Raw genomic sequence first — 20,918 nt, forward strand, 5'->3', positions numbered from 1 at the left:
GTTTGACCAAGTTATGGAAAAAACAACTACAATTCCACTGGAGGATAATATTGTAGATGTACTGTGATGGCGCAAAGGGACCAAGGAGGCAGGTTATGCCCTAGGGTCACCTGCTGCAACTGGCTGAGGGCTTATGGTATCAATACATACAGGTTCTGGGTTGCGTTGAGCGGTACAAACTGGGATCGCCGGAATCTCAGGCAATGAACTGCCCTCAAAGGTCAAGATGAAGGTTCCAGTGGCAACCCAATTGTCCTTTGGCCCCTGGGTATGCAATGAACATAGTGTAGACTCCCCTTCGCTCCAAGCTGACTTGCAGCTCATCATCAGACTGCAAGAAAATTATGCCCTGAATCATACACTACTGGCCATTAAAATTGCTACACCAAGAAGAAATGCAGATGATGAACGGGTATTCATTGGACAAATATATTATACTAGATCTGACATGTGATTACATTTTCACGCAATTTGGGTGCATAGATCCTGAGAAATCAGTACCCAGAACAACCGCCTCTGGCCGTAGTAACGGCCTTGATACGCCTGGGCATTGAATCCAACAGAGCTTGGATGGCATGTACAGGACAGCTGCCCATACAGCTTCAACACGATACCACAGTTCATCAAGAGTAGTGACTGGCATATTGTGGCGAGCCAGTTGCTTGGCCACCATTGACCAGACGTTTTCAACTGGTGAGAGATCTGGAGAATGTGCTGGCCAGGGCAGCAGTCGAACATTTTTTGGATAGAAAGGCCCGTACAGGACCTGCAACATGCGGTCGTGCATTATCCTGCTGAAATGCAAGGTTTCGCAGGGATCAAATGAAGGGTAGAGCCACAGGTTGTAACACATTTGAAATGTAACGTCCACTGTTCAAAGTGCCGTCAATGCGAACAAGAGGCGACCGAGACGTGTAACCAGCGGCATCCCATGCCATCACACCGGGTGATACGCCAGTATGGCGATGACGAATACACGCTTCCAATGTGCGTTCACCGCGATGTCGCCAAACACGGATGCGACAATCATGATGCTGTAAACAGAACCTGGATTCATCTGAAAAAATGACCTTTTGCCATTCGTGCACCCAGGTTCGTCATTGAGTACACCATCGCAGGTACTCCTGTCTGTGATGCAGCATCAAGGGTAACCGCAGCCATGGTCTCCGAGCTGATAGTCCATGCTGTTGCAAATGTCGTCGAACTATTCGTGCAGATGGTTGTTGTCTTGCAAACGTCCCCATCCGTAGACTCAGGGATCGAGATGTGGCTGCAAAACCTGTTACAGCCATGCAGATAAGATGCCTGTCATCCCGACTGCTAGTGATACGTGGCCGTTGGGATCCAGCACGGCGTTCCGTATTACCCTCCTGAACCCACCGATTCCATATTCTGGTAACAGTCATTGGATCTAGACCAACGTGAACAGCAATGTCGTGATACAATAAAGCACAATCGCGATAGGCTACAATCCGACCCTTATCAAAGTCGGAAACGTGATGGTACGCATTTCTCCTCCTTACACGAGGCATTACAACGTAGTTTCACCAGGCAACGCCGGTCAACTGCTGTTTGTGTATGAGAAATCGGTTGGAAACTTTCGTTATGTCAGCATGTTGTAGGTGTCGCCAGTGCTCTGAAAAGCTAATCATTTGCATATCACAGCATCTTCTTCCTGTCGGTTAAATTTCGCATCTGTAGCACATCATCTTAGTGGTGTAGCAATTTTACACAACTATGGGGAGTGGCAGTTACTGGTATGTATCTCAGGTTGTTAAAAGCGAGTAATGCCCATGACTGGGCAGGGAACGCTGTTTTGATCAAAATTGACCACCAACTTTTCATTTTAGAGATGGCTGTCAATTCCCAAAACTTCTCTTCTATGTTATCCATAAAGAATAACAGTTTTGTGATTGAGAAGAAATCCCCATCAGTCACTACGCAAAATAAATATTTGGGGGGAGGGGGGGGGGATTATTTCTCTGCTTGCCGCTTAGCCTTATGTTCCTCCCACAGCCTAGCCAGGGAAGGGAACATTTTAGGGTTGTATCTCTCTGCATTAAACTAGGACTTTCCTTCCACAGAGACTGCTGGGGCTGTATCACCACCAGCAGGAGATAACTTCATCTTCTTCATTTGCTGCTCACATGCCATGTTGCCACCCACTCGAAAGGGGTGTCTCCCCGTGGGTGCCACTCAGCCTCAGCAACAGCTACCTGGCCAGTAACCTGTTGCTCAGTGTCCACATGCCCCAGTCACAATGGGCACATACTCCTTGGCATACATGGGGAGGGAAGAGTGCAAAGATGAAAGGCACAAAGGTGGAGCGCACACCACATTAGGCAACCTTCCCTGCACGAAACGCACTTCTGGTGAATTTTGAAAATTGGTAGCAGGTCAAATTCAACAATGGGGACCATGTGTTTATTTAAAGAAAGTTGAAGAAATCGCTGCAAGTAGAAACTTGAGTTCCATATCATAAACCAGGTCCATGCAGGGTCTGCACCAAGGAAACCATCCGATGGATATGCAGAGGGAGAAAGGAATTTTGGATGCACAAGCTTGTAACACAAAAAGGAAGTAATGTGGCAAAGACTGGGTGCCAGTGGTAGCCAAGCATTGTGACCCACGGGGTGAGGGAGGGCGATATAAAATGGGAAAAGTTTTATTTGTAACTCAGCTGCCTCTGTTGCCAAAACTAGTTCCCACAAACCAAATGATCTGTCTTTCTGGAGAAAATATGCACTAACAGTTATTGTGTCCTTAATTTTTATGTATATCTCCCAGAGGGAACAAGTAAATTACAGATACAGTTTAAAATCATCTCCTAGCTGCGAGTTGACATAGTACATATTATAGTCAGGCAGAACCAGTGGAAAAACTGTAGCAAAAACATAAAGAAATTAGTTTTAAAAAATTGGGAAATTATGTCATTGCTTACCTAGGAAAGATTGTTGCAGGTTGTTTTAATAACATGGACATGCACAAACCACCTTTTCTATTTTGGAATTAAAAATCTGACACTGAAACTTGCTTCTCTAACTAGTATGTTTTATTTATCTATTTTTTCTTCCTATCAGCTCAATATAGATCTGTCTTTTAAGACTGTCATAATGTTAAGAGGTTAATTTCAGATATACCAGTCACACTTGGTTATTGCTTAATTTCTGGAAATGAACAGTGATTTACTTCTGAAAGCTATTCACTGCTAAAAACAAAACTGATATTTTACTTACTTCTTTACCTAATTAGTTCAAAGACAAGTAGCAAAAACTGGGCAGCACTGGAAGTAACAGATCGAAGTGATCAAAATGATTATGTTGCATTGTGTGGTGTGCTTTTTTTATTTTTATTTTCTTGGAGGGGGGGGGGGGGGGGGGTTAGTAATAAACAGAGCAAGGCATCACCAAAGTATTAAATGCTTATTGTACAATTTAAACTAAATGCAAACAGAACAAAAGCTAACATCCAGACTGCTTGTCAATATAATTTCATTTGCAACAAAAGAAAAAGGCAGCTTACAGTTCCTTATAGCTGCAGAAACTCCCTACATCTACATCTACATGGATTCTCTGCAAAACACACTTAAGTGCCTGGCAGAGGGTTTATCGAACCACTTTCACAATAACTAACTATTATTCCAACTTTTAACAGAGTGTGGAAAAAACACCTATATCTTTCCATGTGAGCTCTGATTTCCTTTGTTTTATTATGATGATTGTTTCTCCCTATGCAGGTCAACGTCAGTGAAATATTTTTGCATTTGAAGGAGAAAGTTTGCAATTGAAATCTCATAAGAAGATTCCACCACGATAAAACATGCCTTTGTTTTAATGATGTCCATGCAAATCCCATATCATATCAGTCACACCCTCTCCCCTATTTCGTGATAATACCAAACGTGTTGTTCTTTTCTGAACTTTCATGATGTACTCTGTTAATCCTATCTAGTAAGGATCACAGACCCTGCAGCAATACTCCAAAAGAGGATAGTCAAGCATAGTGAATGCACTCTTTAGTAGATCTGTTACATTTTCTGAATTTTCTGCCAATAAAACACAGTCTTTGTTTTGCCTTCCCCACAACATTTCCTGTATGTTCTTTTCAATTTAAGTTGTTAGTAAAGAATTTTATGACTGATCCAGCCTTTGATAGGTCAAGGCACAGACCCACTACCTTGCAACCAGAGGGTGGGTTTGTCTAGTCCTATTTACAAGCATCTCATTACTAACCAAACGGGAAAGTAGTGAAACCTTAAGTCCACACTGTCAGAAATTAAAACCTGCTAACTAAAAGTCGATAACTAATAGAGGCTTACATAAGATCCAAACTGAGACGAATTTTACATCATGAAAAAAGACAGGTAAATTTTAAATTAGTGAGGACACACAATGATGCAGCACAATAATGCACATAGTCATAGGACAAAAAATGAATAACATGCAAACTTCTATTAAAAGAGGACATTTTCCAGCTATGTAAAATGACCTGGATGGATGCTTGTAAATACGAGTGGCACATGTGTATGTTCTTTTAACTGATGACTGTGGTGTGTTTTTCCGTGTAGCCACATATATATCCCCACTAAATTAAGAACTTGAATACCACTTGGGTAAAGGAAAAAAATTCACTGCATTTCATGGTTTGTAAATGAATTTTATGTCACCAGCTTCCACTCAGTTTTACTGCAGTTCTGTACTGCTCCTTTACGACACATAATGAACTTTCTGTATAACGTTTCCTTTTTTCATTTTAAATGTAAATCACTAATTCAACTGAACATCTGGGCTAGTGACCCAGAATTCGTGTTCCTGTCAACAGATGACAGTACTTTTGCCATTCTGGTTTACCAGTTGGCTCCCTCCTTCATGAATGCTAGTCTGCACTCTGGACTCGCTGGTAGCACACCACATCTTGCACTCATCCGCTGCGGCACTTGGAGTCACAGCACCAAGTGTAGGGGTCCTGGCATTCTTGGCACATTTCTTTACTCAGGCAATCTTCTGCAGTACTGTCTGGTGTTACTTTGGCATTGACTTACATTTTAGAGGACCTAGCCCAACTAGTGGTTTTTAAATTTTAAGAAATTTTTTGTTTGTGTATTACTGCATGTAAAAATTATCTCCTATCTCTTGCTATTTTCAGTACGACATCTGAAGATGGCCGGATAGGAGCCCGAAACTGGTTGTGTCCTAAATAAAAGAACTTTACAACCGTAACAGTATTTTCAAGCTCTGGTATAAAGTTCGGTTGCGGATGTTCCTCCAACAGGAGTGTTTGTGTATATATTCAGTTTTTGCTCGTTTATAACTATCTTTGTGCAACCCATTTGCACTATTTACAAAGAGGTCACACACATTAACAGTGTTGGCCATTCACATCACCATACAAGAGAACCTAAATAACTATGGTCAAATTGCAACAATGAAAACCTACAACCTGTAAGTATGAATGATTACCTCATTGGCAGCAAAGATTTTGACTGATTGTAGGGCTTAACCTAGATACTATTTTGAGGAGGTAATGATTCACAGATTGTACGAATTATTGAAAAATCATGTTTGCACACAGCTGTATCAATCACGTTATAAAACAAACAGTTTCGATCACAAACAGACCATCTTCAGGAGTATTGTATCCTAATTAGACGGGTTACAACACATAACAACTAATAAGAAATGTGCTGCAAACCAACATCTCCATTCAATTATAAATCTGGGGCACGTATAGCTTACCGTAAATCTGTGGGGAAACAAAATGACAATAATCATGTCGTGTGCTTGCCTCAGATTTACTATACACTGCATGTGCTTTTGATTTACAGTTGAATGGAGATGTTGATTTGTAGCATGAAATTTGATAGTGGTTATAAGTTGTCACATTCCTGAAGATTATCTGTTTATGAATAAATTGATTAATACAGCTGTGTACAACCATGACTTAAAACCTAGATACATTGAAAAGCAGCATTTGAAGAATCTAACATCACTATATTATCTAGAACTAAATGGCAACTTTCCATTTTGTATTCAGTCAAATACAAAGCCTACTTTTCGGAAAACAATACACACTGTGGAGGATTACAATACCTTGAAGCCTTTATTTCCATGTCCAAATACATAGAAACCAACTCAGTCATTCGGTCAAGATAGGTGGAATGTTCCATAGACTGAAAACAAACAGAAAATATGTTTTACATTACAGAATGATTATTGCTGATACACAAAAGTCTAAGAGGTTAACAGGGATTTTTAAAATTATCTACATGATTTTAAAAAATTAAACTGAACTAGACAATAAGGACACAAATTAGGGATACAATCAAATAATATTCAAGGAAGCATTCTGGAATCAGCCTCTAGAGAGGAAGCAGCTGAAAACTAATTTGAAAGTGGGTGAACAGGGAACTAACCCCACTACTCCTGAATATAATTTTTTGTCTTACTGTCATATCAGCCTACACAGTTTTAAATTTGTTGGATAGAATTATCTACTTTTATATGCATTTACCAGCAGTCAGAATCTCACTTCTAAAAGTAGATTCTCCCTTCTTGACAGTGTGAAGCAGGCAGCAATACTGTCTCCTTTTAATTGCACTTAAAAATTAAAGAATTAGTGTGAAATGCTCTGCAGTAGCTAGTGAGCAAGTCAGGTAACTAAAATTAAATAAAGCATTTAAAAACCACAACTTTTATTGCAATGAATGAATGAATGAATGAATGAATGAATGAAATGGTGGACAAGTCATCACCAACTGGCATATTTTCTTATTATTCCTCAGTTCACTGTAGTATTTAACAAATTATGACAGTATTTTCGGTTCATATGGTTCTGTGTTACAAAGGATCTTACAAGAGGACCTTACAGACTAGCCCTTTTCCATTTTCTTCATATTTATAGGGTTTGAAGGTGTCTGGATATAGATTTACTAAAACAATAAGACACAAGGCTTTATTATTATTAATAATAATAATAATAATAATAATAATAATAATAATAATAATACTATTCTGCGCTGTCATCTAGCGATGAAAATCTGAACTATGTCAATATTTCTCACATGGTTGCAGTTAGCTATTCAAGTATAAGTGCCATTATTGTTTGTGGTGTGCTGGTTCTCTTTTTCTTGAATTGTGATTGAATTTGTCTTTGAAATGTAAGTTTCACACATGCAACAAATTCATAATACTTTGTATATAAGTACATACGATATGTATTGCAACAATAATGAAAGTCATGTACTTTTTCCATACTTACTCTGGTGGTTTTGTTTGAAACCACTGCGGCTGCAGGGGTAGTATTAGAAGCTTATCTCTCTCTCTCTTTTTTAATTTCAGTTTTGCGAAATGTTTTCTTGCAAATTAAAGGATGAGGAAGTTCTGACGTGTCTTTTAGAAGAAATTACTTCTGATGTGGACTCTGAGACTGGCAGTACCAGTGATAATGAAAGTGATATTTTGGCTGAAGACAGTGATCTTGATTCACAAGTGCAAAGACCAGTGATATCTAATGTTGTTTCTGAAAGTGAAAATCGTTTTGAAAATGACAGTGATTACAGTTTCAGTTCTGAAGATAATGTGCCACTAGTAAGGTCTGTGAATTTTACATGGACAAGGGATGACAGTACGATGCATTCTGTACATTTTTTAGAGGAAGTTGGTGTCAAAGGAAAACTGAAAGTGAAGGTATGCTGCCAGTTGATTTCTTTTTATAGCTATTTGGGGAAAAATTTGCTCAGGTGTTTTTGGCTATAAATATTCTAATGGGTACCAAACAACCCTGCGCATATTGTGATTGCTGGTCATCGCACAAAGAACTCGGAGATCAGTACACTTCTTCACTTGTGTCATTGAAAAGATTCTGCTGGATTTTATCTCATATACATGTAAATGACAACACCCTTATGCCACAAAAAGGGAATAAATGTTACTACAAATTGTATAAAATTTGACTACTAATAAATCAATTACTGACAAGTTGCTGAATGCATGGTGAAATTCAAAGGGCGAATATCATTCTAACAGTATATGCCTCAAAAGCCCATCAAGAGGGGGTACAAAATATGGGTCAGAGCTGACAAAATGGGATACACCTGCGATTTTGGGGTATATACTGGGAAATCAGATGGTGCAGTGGAGAAATTTTTGGGAGAGAGGATTGTAAAGAGATTTGTGTAAAGGCTTAGAGGGCAAAGGATATCACATATATTTTGACATTTTTTTAAAACTAGTGTTCCACTTTTGCAGACACTAAAACTTGATGGTATCCTAGCCTGTGGTACCATCGGAGTCCACAGAAAAGGACTTCCTCCTCTGTAACCGGACAAAGAGTTGCGAAGAGGAGAAAGTGACTGGTCAGTTCGTTCTGATGGGATTGCATGCATGAAATGGAAAGATAAACGTTTTGTCACGTTACTATCAACAATTGACTCACATGTAACTTTGAAAGAAGTCGGTAGGAAACAAAAGGATGGAACAATTACAAAAATACCTTGTCCACAGATAGTGAAATCTTGTAATTCGAACATGGCATGTGTAGATAAAGCGGACATGATGAATAGTTTCTATGCAATTGACAGAAAATCTAGACGCTGGTGGCTCAGACTGTTTTGGTATATGATTGATATTTCTGTTGGAAATGCATTTATGTTGTTTCGACTAACCAAGCCAAATGAAAAGAAAAAGCTAAAGGAATTTCGGCGGTGTGTTGTAGCTGGCCTTGTGGGATCCAGTGTTTTCAAAGACAGTCTAAGTCACCCAAGTGCATCATCCGAACCATCCGTCCAATGTCACCGGCGTGCACACAATCGAGGGAAACACAGTCACTTGTGAACGAGCTGTCTAACTTAATGGTCTCACTATGTTTCTGAATGCATTATGCTACCCTAACACATTACGTTTCTCCACGGCAGACTGTCAATGCACAGTGTTACTGTTTGTTTTTGAGGCATCACCTGCAACCAGCTTTGTGAAAGAAGTGGCGACACTTTCTGCGCAACCCACCCATCATTTTGCACAACAATTCGATGACGCATACAGTGCAAGCTGGGGCTGCTCTGTTGAGTCGCTGGGGCTGGCAAGTATTAAACCATCCACCATACTTCCCGGCCTTAAGTCCTTGTGACTTTGATTTTATTCCAAAGATGAAGGAACCACTTTGTGGCATTTGCTTCAGAACTGTTCCAGAGATTCAACATGCAGTAGACTGTTCCATTCGCGCCATCAACAGAACAGGCTCTGCTAACGGTATACTACGCCTTCCACATCGCTGGCAACAGGTTCTACACAATGCTGGTGACTACTTTGAAGGACAGTAACAGGTCCAAACATGCAACTCTTTTGTATCAGTTGCGAATAAGTAGTTGCCACTATTTAAGTTCCATCCTCCGTATTTTAATTCACTTGATAGTTCCCGGCCGCAGAATCCGTTTTATCATCATTTGACGTGAGAGCTGTAAACGAAGATGAAAGAGCAAAATCATTAAAAGTAAACAAGGGTCACGTGGAGATTACCCCCTCACTGCTAGAACTCAGACTGCTCTGCGCATGTGCGAATCTGGCAACTTGGGCGCAAAAGAAAAATTTTTGCAGGTAGCATCTGTCTGTTTGCTGCTATTGCTAATACCAGCTACACTTCATGTGGGCAGAAGTGTTGCTCATATGTGGCTTAACTGTGCATGCGCATGAGCTTGCTGTCAATTGCTCAAATGGATCTAATGTTAACAGCTGTGATGTCACGATCATTGGAAGCAGCTTGCTATGAAGCGTCCTACAGCATTTGACACATTTTGCTGTTGGCAGACGCTTCTGTGAACACCCTTGTTTAGTTTTTTATTTTATTTTATTTTATTTTTTCTCCCCCTCTCAGTTATGTTTTATTGCTACAGTATTATTCGGCAGTTGCAGAATACAGTAATATTCTTTGTTAGAGTACAGGTTCTTACCACTCAAAATTACAAAAATTTAACTGAAAACTAAAACAATGAAAAATTCCCAGGTTTCTCCCAGATGAAAAAATTCTTGGGTTTTTCCAGTATTTCCTGGGCCTTATAAACCCAGTTCTTTAACCGTTTTTGGAAATTCAGGTGTTAAGGGGTGAAATAGGGACTAAGAATTTGAGAAAATATTTCAGTATATCAAAAATATTTAAATCTATGAAAATTGCTACTACACTTCTGGGTTGGAGAGAAAGAAATGTGTCTTCGGTGAAGAAAGTTTCTATGGAAATATTACCACAAGAATGCAATATGCACGATAAATAAAATCCTTGGACTCAGACTACCAGAACTGCTTTTTGGTCAGGAGCACATGTGGAAAAGACCACAGTTCTATGGACTTAATCAGCATGGAAGTTTAGAAAGTGTTGCAATTTGAGAACAACATAATTTTTTTTCTTAAAAATAGAGAGAGATTGAACAGTACTACTGATGTACATAATTTTTTTATTTGTCAGTAAGGCACTTTGCATGCCTGTATCATATTTTACTTTATATATGACCCGTACATTTTCATTAAAAATTTGTGATTCAACATTTGTTTACAGATACGGAATTCAATTAATAATTTACATAAATAAAAAAATAGTTCTACAAGTGAGCTTCAAACCAGCAAATTCATAATTACAACAATTCAATGCTATGCACACAGCTATCAGCAACTATGTTAAAAATCTCATATATATCTTCAAACAAGCCCCCCAACCCCCACCCTTTTTGGAAAACTGTGCTGTACTGCTTGAAGAAATTAATGTCTGGGCAGTGATCCTCAAATCTCACAAATATGAAGAAAATCTGAAGAGTGCCAGTGCCTAGGGTCCCCTTGTTAATTTACACTAAGGTGACTAAAGTCATAGAATACCTCCTACTATTGTGTTGGATCTAGTTTTGTTTTGCGCACTGCTGCAACCTGATGTGGCATGGATTCATCAAGTGGTTGGAAGTTTCATGCAGAAAACCTGAGCCATGCTGCCTCCATAGCTAGCCACAAATGTGAAAAAAGTGCTGCCCGTGCAGGATTTTGTGTACAAATTGACCTCTCAATATGTCCCATAGATTTTCAATGGAATTCAGGTTGGCTGATCTTGACAGCCAAGTTGTTTGCTCAAACTGTCTGTTCTTCAAACCAATCACGAACAATTGTGGCCTGGTGACATGGCGCAATATCATACATAAAGATTCCATCGTTGTTTGGGAACATGAAGTCCATGAATGGCTGCAAATAGTCTCAAAGTAGCCCAACATGACCATTTCTAGTCAATGGTTGGTTCAGTTGGACCAGAGAACCCAGTCAATTCTATGTAAACACAGCCCACACCGTTATGGAGACACCACCAGCTTGCACGGTGCCTTGTTGACAATCTGGGTCCGTGGATTTGTAGTCTTTGTGAAACACTTGAACCCTACTGTCAGCTCTTACCAACTGAAATTGGGACTCAAATGACCAGGCCACGGTTTTCCAGTATTCTAGGGTTCAATCAACATTGTCACGAGCCCAGGAGACGCACTGCACGTGATGTCATGCCGTTAGCAAAGGCCCATGTGTCAGTCGTCTGCTGCTATAGCCCATTAATGCCAAATTTTGGCACACTGTCCTAATGGGTACGATCGTTGTACATCCCATATTGATTTCTACCCAAATGTGGCAGCTCTCAGTTATCAAGTGATGAAGTGACGGCTTTCGGTTATTTCATTGTCCATGACAAGAAGTAAGGCCTGAAACTTGGAATTTTCAGGCTCCAAAATGTTATGTTCCATACGTCTAGCTCTAATTACAATTCTGTATTCAAAGTCTGCTAATTGCTGTCATGCAGCCATAATCACATTGGAAACCTTTTCACATGAATCACCTGAGCACAAATAATAGCTCTGCCAATGCAATGCCCTTTTATATCCCATGTATGTGAAACTACACCACCTGTATATGTGCGTATTGCTAGCTCATGACTTTTGTCACCTCAGTGTAATTTAGATTATTTTTCATATTAACTGTGTTGTATTTATTTTAGTCGTATGACTAACTACTACTACTACTACTACTACTACTACTACTACTAATAATAATAATAATAATAATAATAATAATCAGTAATAATTCTTCTTTCAGCTATTTAATGTTTGCTTCACTTCGGTTACTAAACTGCCACCAAAGTTCAGCAGCATATTTGCTTCACTACATTAGTTTTCAGTCAACTTTATGTTCATAAAGATGAACAAATTTACTATTATAGAACTATAACTGTCATCTATGAATTTGCTTCCTCAAGATTACAAAGTAACATCACGCACATGCACTCGCACACAAAATTGTTAATTACACAGTATGTCAAATGCAGTTGCGAATACTGAAATAAAACATGGCAGTAGTTGCTCTGTATCAATAAATAAACACACAAAATAATATCTCCCATCTGTGAATCTGAAACACTATATGATGTGGCTACCAGGGTAGTATTTCACACATTTACAATTATATTTATGGATGAACTACAATGGAATACACATTTCACTCACATAAAAAACTACTTGTTTCACTGAATGAAAAGTCTATTTTCGTTACATCTATCAGTTTTGTGCTGAGCAATGAGGAGTAATCCTACTATTGGTTTTACACTTTATGTCTTATCTAATACTATTTTAGCCTGTGAGAGAAGTTTAGTAGGGATTTATGCAGGACATGTATAGTCTCGGTACTACATGTTAGTATTTTTGTTGTTGATGTACTATGTAACTGACACGTAATCGCGAACTCGCAAGAAATTTGCTAGCATGAATGCAGAAAACAGCCAACAAAGAGCATATGGCTCATCAACCAATCTTGTAGGTGAATGTTTAGTACATTATCAAAATCAGCTAAATTTAACAACATACCACATAATATTCCTAGAATGATGGATAACAATACAGATCAAATGCCCATATCAAATCAAGTATAAGTAGTCACAGGCATTTTGCTTTTAACACCACTATCTAACTATAAGTGTAAGATTAACAGGAAAACGAAGATATAATAATAAATAACAATAATTTTTATTTATGCTAATATTAATCCTGAATAAACAAAGAAGATTCTCTCTCCTTAAATCTGTAAGTTAATATCTTTTGGTCTTGCTGATCTCGTGTTTTTCAATTTCTTTGCAGACTATGGCCCAATTAAAATTACTTGTTAGTTGACATCTGTCACTTGCCACTACAGTGTTGCCACAACGGCTGCTGGCTATTGCTCGGTTTGTAGGTGACACACAAAAAATACGGCGGGTCACTTCACAAGTTTGAAGCTATGTTTGAAGTGGCCACCATAATGTCTGATGGGAACATGAGATGCTCAGCTGATAGCTCATTTTAAGTGACCAACAAATGAACAGCAGACAATGCTTTATGTAGCCTTGAATTTAAATGTGTCTCCTAACCTAACCAACGTGATTAAACCTAACCTCTATGAGCAAACAGAAAAATTTCATTTCGAGCACTAAAAGCAAACTGTAATTTCTTGCTTACCTGAAACTATCCTTACATTGGCTACACGAGCTGGCAATTACCAATTGATGAAGAGTCCTGGTTAAAGGTTATAAGTGACACATGCGGATACCAAATGAAAAAAGAATGACAGGAAGAAAAATAAGAGCAAATAAAAAAGTCAATATGACGATGAATATTAGAAATAAAAAAATATGTTTACTTCAACTTACTGAATAAAAATAATAATCAAAGTCATTTTGATAAGATTTAGAAATAAATTTCCGAGTATATGTCGAGTTTTGAACACTCGACCACTATGCTACACCACCATCCTGTATTACATCGTAATATTTGAAGCTTTAGAGGGCCAGTCTCAGCCATGATTTGCTGCCTTCAAAAGGTTTGGTCTCAGATACAAAGCTAATCTAATGTAGGCTGATCTCTGTGCTGAGGCTGATCTCGGTGCTGATGATGATAACTGTATGTGTGATGATGAATTGCATCTTGTGCAAAAGAATCCCGTAGTGTTTGGTTAGTGTTGTACATGAGAGGTGTGTATTTCATTAGCACCATCATAAGCATGCTATTATGTCTGATGAAATGCAACATGAAAGTGGCAGGCTCTGGAATCAAGAAACAAAACTCCAAACACTCAAGACAGCCGGAAAAGGAATTGGAAGTGAACTGATCAATTGCTCAGGCAGTTTGGCAAAAGCAAACAGTTCGGTCATAATGTTAAGCACTCTGATTGGAGGACACCAGCTCCAACATTTGACGTGTCAACCAACAAGTAATTTTAATCACACTATAGGATCACAGTGAGAGCAAGCTTCTAATATGAGTGCATGGAATACCACTCTCTTCTCTTTACAATCTGTGACTGATGCAGAATGAAGGCAAAGAAGCTAATTAACACATTAAACTTATTCATGGCAATGTTGGCCACAAAACATTTTTAGGGGTAATTCGGGATTCATGATAAATGATGTGTGACCAACAAACAGCACATAAGAGCAAAGCATTACATACGTAACTGAAATTGATTTAGTTTTCTCCTGCACCCAAAATAATTAGGCAGTAACATGCCATGACAACAGTGATAATTCTTTCTTTCTTAAATATGCTAAACACGATTTGAATCCTTTTTTATGCAAAAATAGCAAACTAGTTTCCTGCTCTCCTCCCCCAACCATGATTTTTAAAAACTAATACAAAATGCAAACATCTTCTCCCATCAACTACTGTAACACCAAACAAAAAAACTTATTACATATCAACTCAATTACAAACTGATAACATGAAATGTACATGTAGAGAACTTCCTATTGATTGACACAATGCTGTACTGCACATGATGACAAATAGGTGAGTATAACGATACATCAAATAAAACTATCGAGGCTTTTTGCATGCTGTCTTGTATTAGTAGCGTGAGATACTGACAGGAGTAGCCAAAGTTGCAACACTGGATAATTTTTTTGTGTGTGTGTGTGTGTGTGTGTGTGTGTGTAGAAATGTAACCTAACATCAGCAGGGACACTAGGAAGCAAGAGACCATGTTAATGGCTGTAGAATCTATGAGATGGAGAAGCCACTTCACTACTGGAAACAGTGTCAGCTCCCATCCTGATCCACTCACAGGACACTACACAAACAAAATTTTGGTGCCGGGGGTGGGGTTGGCACAGATTAGGAATCCCCACTGTCAGGTGGAGGAGGAGGAGATTAGTGTTTAACGTCCCGTTGACAACGAGGTCATTAGAGACGGAGCGCAAGCTCGGGTGAGGGAAGGATGGGGAAGGCAATCGGCAGTGCCCTTTCAAAGGAACCATCCCAGCATTTGCCTGAAGCGATTTAGGGAAATCACGGAAAACCTAAATCAGGATGGCCGGAGACAGGATTGAACCGTCATCCTCCCGACACTGTCAGGTGTTGGCTATAAGGAAGCCACAGCCTTACTGTCTCTCTACACGGTACTGGGACTGGCTAGAGCACAGAACAGAGAAATAAGTGCTGGTCATTGTCAACTTTTGATGGTACTCAGTCTGAAGTCAGGAAAGAACTCATGGCTTTGAGAGCTACGACAGACAAGGTGTGGTAGGCATCTTGAGGCAAAGGAAAAAATAAGACAATTCTGACTGGCTGGGAAGGTCCATTATGGTGCGGGTCTGACTATGTGAGAGGTGGGTCAACAACGATGTCTGTCAGCAGGTGAATCAAGAGGGACATAGTACAAGATCTTCTGACAGGCCAGGAAAGTTCACCACGGCAGGGATTCAATTTTGCAGCAGTTATTTGGCAGTGAGACATGGCACCGCTCTGTTCCACAGGGAGGTGGCATGATCAGTCAACGGGTGGGTCAGACAGTTCCTCAGATGCAAGGAAGTTGGTAATGTAATAGGAGGTGTGTGGCTGGCTGGCAGTGAGGGCCATGCGGCTTGGAGGTGAAGTGGGTGCAGAGAGGAGGCAGCACAGTTGCAGACACACTTAAGTAAGGTGAGAAAGGGGTATAACATGCCACAAAATGAGGAGGGAGAAGGAAATGATAGTAATGTTGCACAACTGTCACCAATCAAGCAGGATATTATTTTAAGTGATGCATTAAAGTTACTGCCAAAACCTTTTAAATGCAACAAAGGGTAGTTAAATGAGTCTTTGGATAACTGTGATACTGCAATTCAAGTTAGTGGTCCCAGGTCAGCACTATGTCTTGCTTAAGCTTGTTAAGGCATGAACAGTACGAGCTGATGGAGAAAATTGTTTGTCAGGGATTCGACAGGCACCTGGTCTGCTGTACGTGCTATCTTAGTGGAAAAATATGTTTGCAAATGGACATTAGACTATTACACCTGTAAAATGTTTTAGAAGTAAACAACATCACCGTGAAAGCACTGCACAATGGCGTTCATGTATTGAAGCCTTGCAGTGTCATTTTTAGAAGCCATTCTGGGTGTAATGTCTGAAGCTGAGTTAGCTGGAAATATCGCGCTGGATCTGAAATGTGGAAAATGAAGCTGAGTTAGCTGGAAATATTGCGCTGGTTCTGAAATGTGGCAATATTCATGAGGGGTCTTTGTAATGACCACATTAAAATGATAGTACGGGCTACAGCAAAGACAGTAACACTCTCTGAAGCTGCTGATATTGCCTCTAGAAGTGAGTGCTATTGCATCAGTAAAAGAAAAGCCAGCAGCAAGAAATATAATAATACTGAAGACAGACAGACCAAAAAGCTTAACATGTTCTAATTGTGGTAAGTCAGGCCGCATGGAGGCCTGGTGAAAAACAGTCATATACATAGACGGGTAAAAATGTTTGATATAGAACCAGAAAGTATAGCAGGTTACAAGAGAGGAGACAGAGATAAAATCCAGGGCTAGCATGTTAAAAGAAAATCTCAGACTCGAACATCTGAATTGCGAAGAGAGAGAAATGCCATTGTGGACATTTGTATGGCACACAATGACACCTTTCACTTCCCAGGCAACCAGTTGACATATAGTGTCTGGATAGAGTTGTAAGTGCCAACAGATTAGCACTACTGTGTGAAATACCTGCAGAAATCAACTTACCCATCAGCACAGTGCAGCAAGATTTGCTTCTTATGACTATGGTAGCAGACAACTGATGTGAATGCCTCTGCTAACAACATGACAACGCCTGTAGAGCCTCTCCTGGGCTTGTGACCATATTGGTTGGAGCCAAGATGACTGGGATACTATGGCCTGGTAAGACGAGTCACAATTTCACTTGGTAAAAGTTGATGGCAGGGTTCGATTGTGGCACAAACCCCACAGAGCTTTGGAGCCAAAATGCAACAAGGCACTATGCAGGCTGGTGGTGGCTTCATAATGATGTGGGCTGTGTTTACATGGAATTGCCTGGGTCCTCTACGCCAATGGAACTGATCGATGACCAGAAATGGTTATAGTCGGCTACTTGGAGACCATTTGCAGCCATTCATGGACTTCATTGGGGTTGCCATAAGTTTCCCCAGGTGAAATTCCCTGATATTTCCAGACAAGTTTTAGCATTATCCCCCAAGATGTCAAGGGTACGTAAAGACTTAAGTTGACAAAAAGTGCATGGACTTCTATATTTCTCCCCCATATGAGCAAAAATCTTAAGTACTAACATCAACAGCTTTCTTAATGAACTGTTTTTAGATGGAGAAAGCAAGCCAAATGTTATATGTTTCAATAAGACCTCTGTTTTCAATTAAACAAAACACATTTGGTGACAAAAAGGTGGATTTCCCTTGAGTCACAAGACAGATTTAAAATACCTTCAATGATTTCAGAAATAACCCCACAGAAAAGGTCTCCTGAAAGAAGTGTATAAGGCAGGGAAGAGTTGTGTAAACCAACACTATAAAATGTTTGTCCAACTATGTTTGTTATTATTGGTTATTACTCACTGTGTTATGTCTATAATTTTACAGGAATTGTGTGATTTTTCTTTTGAGAAATATATGAATACATAGCGTGCAAACTGCCAGAACTGACACAATTTTCTTCTTCTTATCGTCCATGCTTTCTAGTACATAAACCACTTTTAAAGTGCGAAAATGTACTACAATAAATAAAATATCTATAAAACACCGCACTGTACAATGTCCTTGCAGTGAGACAATCGCAATTCCGGAAATCCATCGCTCATGGTCTCTGACCTGCTGAGGAGCACCTCGGTCCTGGGTCCATGGATGAACCATAAAAAATCCACCGCATTATGCCACATGCGAACAAACCTGGCCTGCAAGCAGATCGGTGAGACTAGAGCCGATGGGCAGGGCTCGCACATTACTGGGAAATGATCGGCTTCAGATCAGCATGCCTGAACCGCAAGAAATACCTGTGGAAATGGCCCTTGGTTTTGGCCCATTGTGGGAAGCCACTCGTGTGGCCAGCTATTCACATGTCACAGACAGCATGTTGATGAAATGAGACCACAGTGATCAATCCATGCACAAATAAACTGAGACTCAATATTAATGAGGATAGGTGACAACTCGCCATAAAGGTGTTCGCTGAGCCGCAGACAGGCACATACAAAAGACAATCACACTCTCACACCTAAATTTTCGGCCATAGCCTTTGTCAGAAAACGAGAGCACACACACATTCATGCAATTACTCATACAAAACTCATACACACATGACTGCTGTCTCCGGCCGCTGTGTCAACAATATCTAGGAATCAGATTAAGATAAATAAATACATAAAATAAAACAAAACAAAAACCACTCCTCACACCTCCCTACCTCTCTTGGTAGCTGCCAGGCTAGCGGCAAGAAGTGGTGGTGGCACTGACTGCAATCTGATGGGAATGGTAGGAAGGGGAGAAGCAGTAAGAATGAGGGAGTAGCAATGCGGCACACGTTACAGATGCACCCAGCCAGCGACGATGCACGACATCCCATGAAACAAACCATTTTATCTACTGAGACAAAAACGAGACTTTTCCAGATTTTTTTTTCCCCCTGACACTTTTGAAATTCCCTGATTTCCAGAACTTGTGGCAACCATGTTCATGGTCTCAAACAATGTCATGTCACCAGGCCACAATTGTCCACGATTGGTTTAAGAACGTTCTGGACTATTCGAGCAAATGATTTGGTCACCCAATTCGCCCGACACAAATTCCATCAATCATTTATGGGTCATAATCAGGAGGTCATTTCATGTACACCATCCTGCTCTGACTACGCTTTCACCATTAGGGACAGCTATAAAGGGGCTCAATATTTCTGCAGGGGACTTCCAACAACTTGTTGAGTCAATGCCACATCAAGTTGTTGCACTAAACTGGGGAAAATGAAGTCCAATATGATATTAGGAGGTATCCCATGACCTTTGTCACCTCAGTGTATGGACATTATAAGTACAAAAGAAAGCCATTAAAAAATTACAGTTAAAAATTAATGAATTCAGTTTTGAAGTGATTGCAAGGACGAAAGGTATTTATGTACCTACATGATGTGGTAATATTTGACTCCTCATTAGAAGAGCATAAACAGCCACTTGAGACGGTCTTAGAGAGGCTTAAATACTATAATTTAAAACTGTAAGTAGATAAGTGTGAATTCTTGCATAAAGAGGTTGCATTTTTGGAGCATGTTCTTACAACAGAAAGGTTAAAGCTTGTCCCAAGGAAGATCAAGGCAGTGAAACAGTATCCACAGCCAAAGACTAGTACACAATCAAAAGCATTTCTGAGCCTAAGCAAATACTATCATTGTTTAATAAGCAATTATAGTAAAATTGTGAAAAACCTATATGACCTGCTGAACTGGGGAATGAAACAGGAAGAAGCATTTCAACAGCTGGAGGAAAAACTTCAATACTGCAGTATCCTGATTTTAGTCAAGGAGCTTAATCGGTGCAGTTCTAAGCCAAAGGAAAAATGAGCAGTTACGGTATAGAGAGGGAAGTATTAGCCATATTTCCAGAATGAGATTTTCCCTCTGCAGCGGAGTGTGCGCTGATATGAAACTTCCTGGCAGATTAAAACTGTGTGCCCGAACGAGACTCGAACTCTTATACAGTTAGTTAAATGTTTCCGAGCCTATCTGTTTGGCCAAAAATTCATAGTATGTATGGATCACGAACTACTGACATAGGTAAGCAGCATTTTGGATCCATCGTCAACATTATTGAAATTTAGACTAAAACTAGAAGAATAAGATTATCAAATTCTATATAACAGTGACCAAGTGAAATCAGGGCGCAGATGCTCCCTCTACAATTGGAAACCTGTGGACAGCTAGTATTGGAACTGAAAACAGTAAAGACTTGAGAAAGATTATAGAGACAGCCAAGACAGCTGCAGGGAGCAGAAGTTTAAGATCTGTCCCTGAGGTCGCAAGTGGCGATACTAGTAGCCCTTCTGGAGAAGGGTAACGAAGCGAGGTCAGTAAACCAGGCCATGAGGGAGAGGATGATACACAGGCTACAACAGGGACCACAATGAGCAGGAACCAGCTGTTTGTTTGAATTTGGAAGAAAAGAGAGCTAGCTGAAGTGGTTCCATGATTCACCAACTGGTGGTCATCAGGGAACAGGGAGGACTTACAACAGAATAAGGAAATATTGGACATCTGAAGGTATGAAAGCCAATACAGAAAAGTTTACTAGCCAACGTGAAAGCTGTCAAATGAATAAAATTACAGAGAATAAAACTAAAATGTCAAAGGAAATAACGACAACCCCTGAGCATGCCTTTGAAAGATGTGATACAGATATTATTGGTCCACTGTGTTCCACAGATAAAGACATTAAACACACCCTTACCTTTCAGGATGGATTGACAAAATTTCTCGTTGCAGAAACCACACACTAATGGAAAAGATTATTTTAACATCTGGCATACCATCAATGCTACTGAGTGATATGGGTAGTAACTTTATCAGTGAAACAATGTGAAGAGTATGCAAACGACTGCATATAGAGAAAACCCAAACCACTT

General features: G+C 39.7%; 1 protein-coding gene across 1 annotated transcript in view; it reads right to left on the reverse strand.

The window, feature by feature from the left end:
- The window catches only part of LOC126187333 (uncharacterized), a 200,934-nt gene that overhangs the window by 76,449 nt on the left and 103,567 nt on the right, over positions 1-20,918 (reverse strand). Inside the window, exon 5 of the mRNA XM_049928355.1 lies at positions 6,090-6,169. Coding sequence (XP_049784312.1) covers positions 6,090-6,169 — 80 coding nt within the window. The remainder of the gene's footprint in view (positions 1-6,089; positions 6,170-20,918) is intronic.

The sequence above is a fragment of the Schistocerca cancellata genome, chromosome 5, assembly GCF_023864275.1.
Source record: "Schistocerca cancellata isolate TAMUIC-IGC-003103 chromosome 5, iqSchCanc2.1, whole genome shotgun sequence".
In the NCBI taxonomy this organism is placed as follows: Eukaryota; Metazoa; Arthropoda; class Insecta; order Orthoptera; family Acrididae; genus Schistocerca; species Schistocerca cancellata.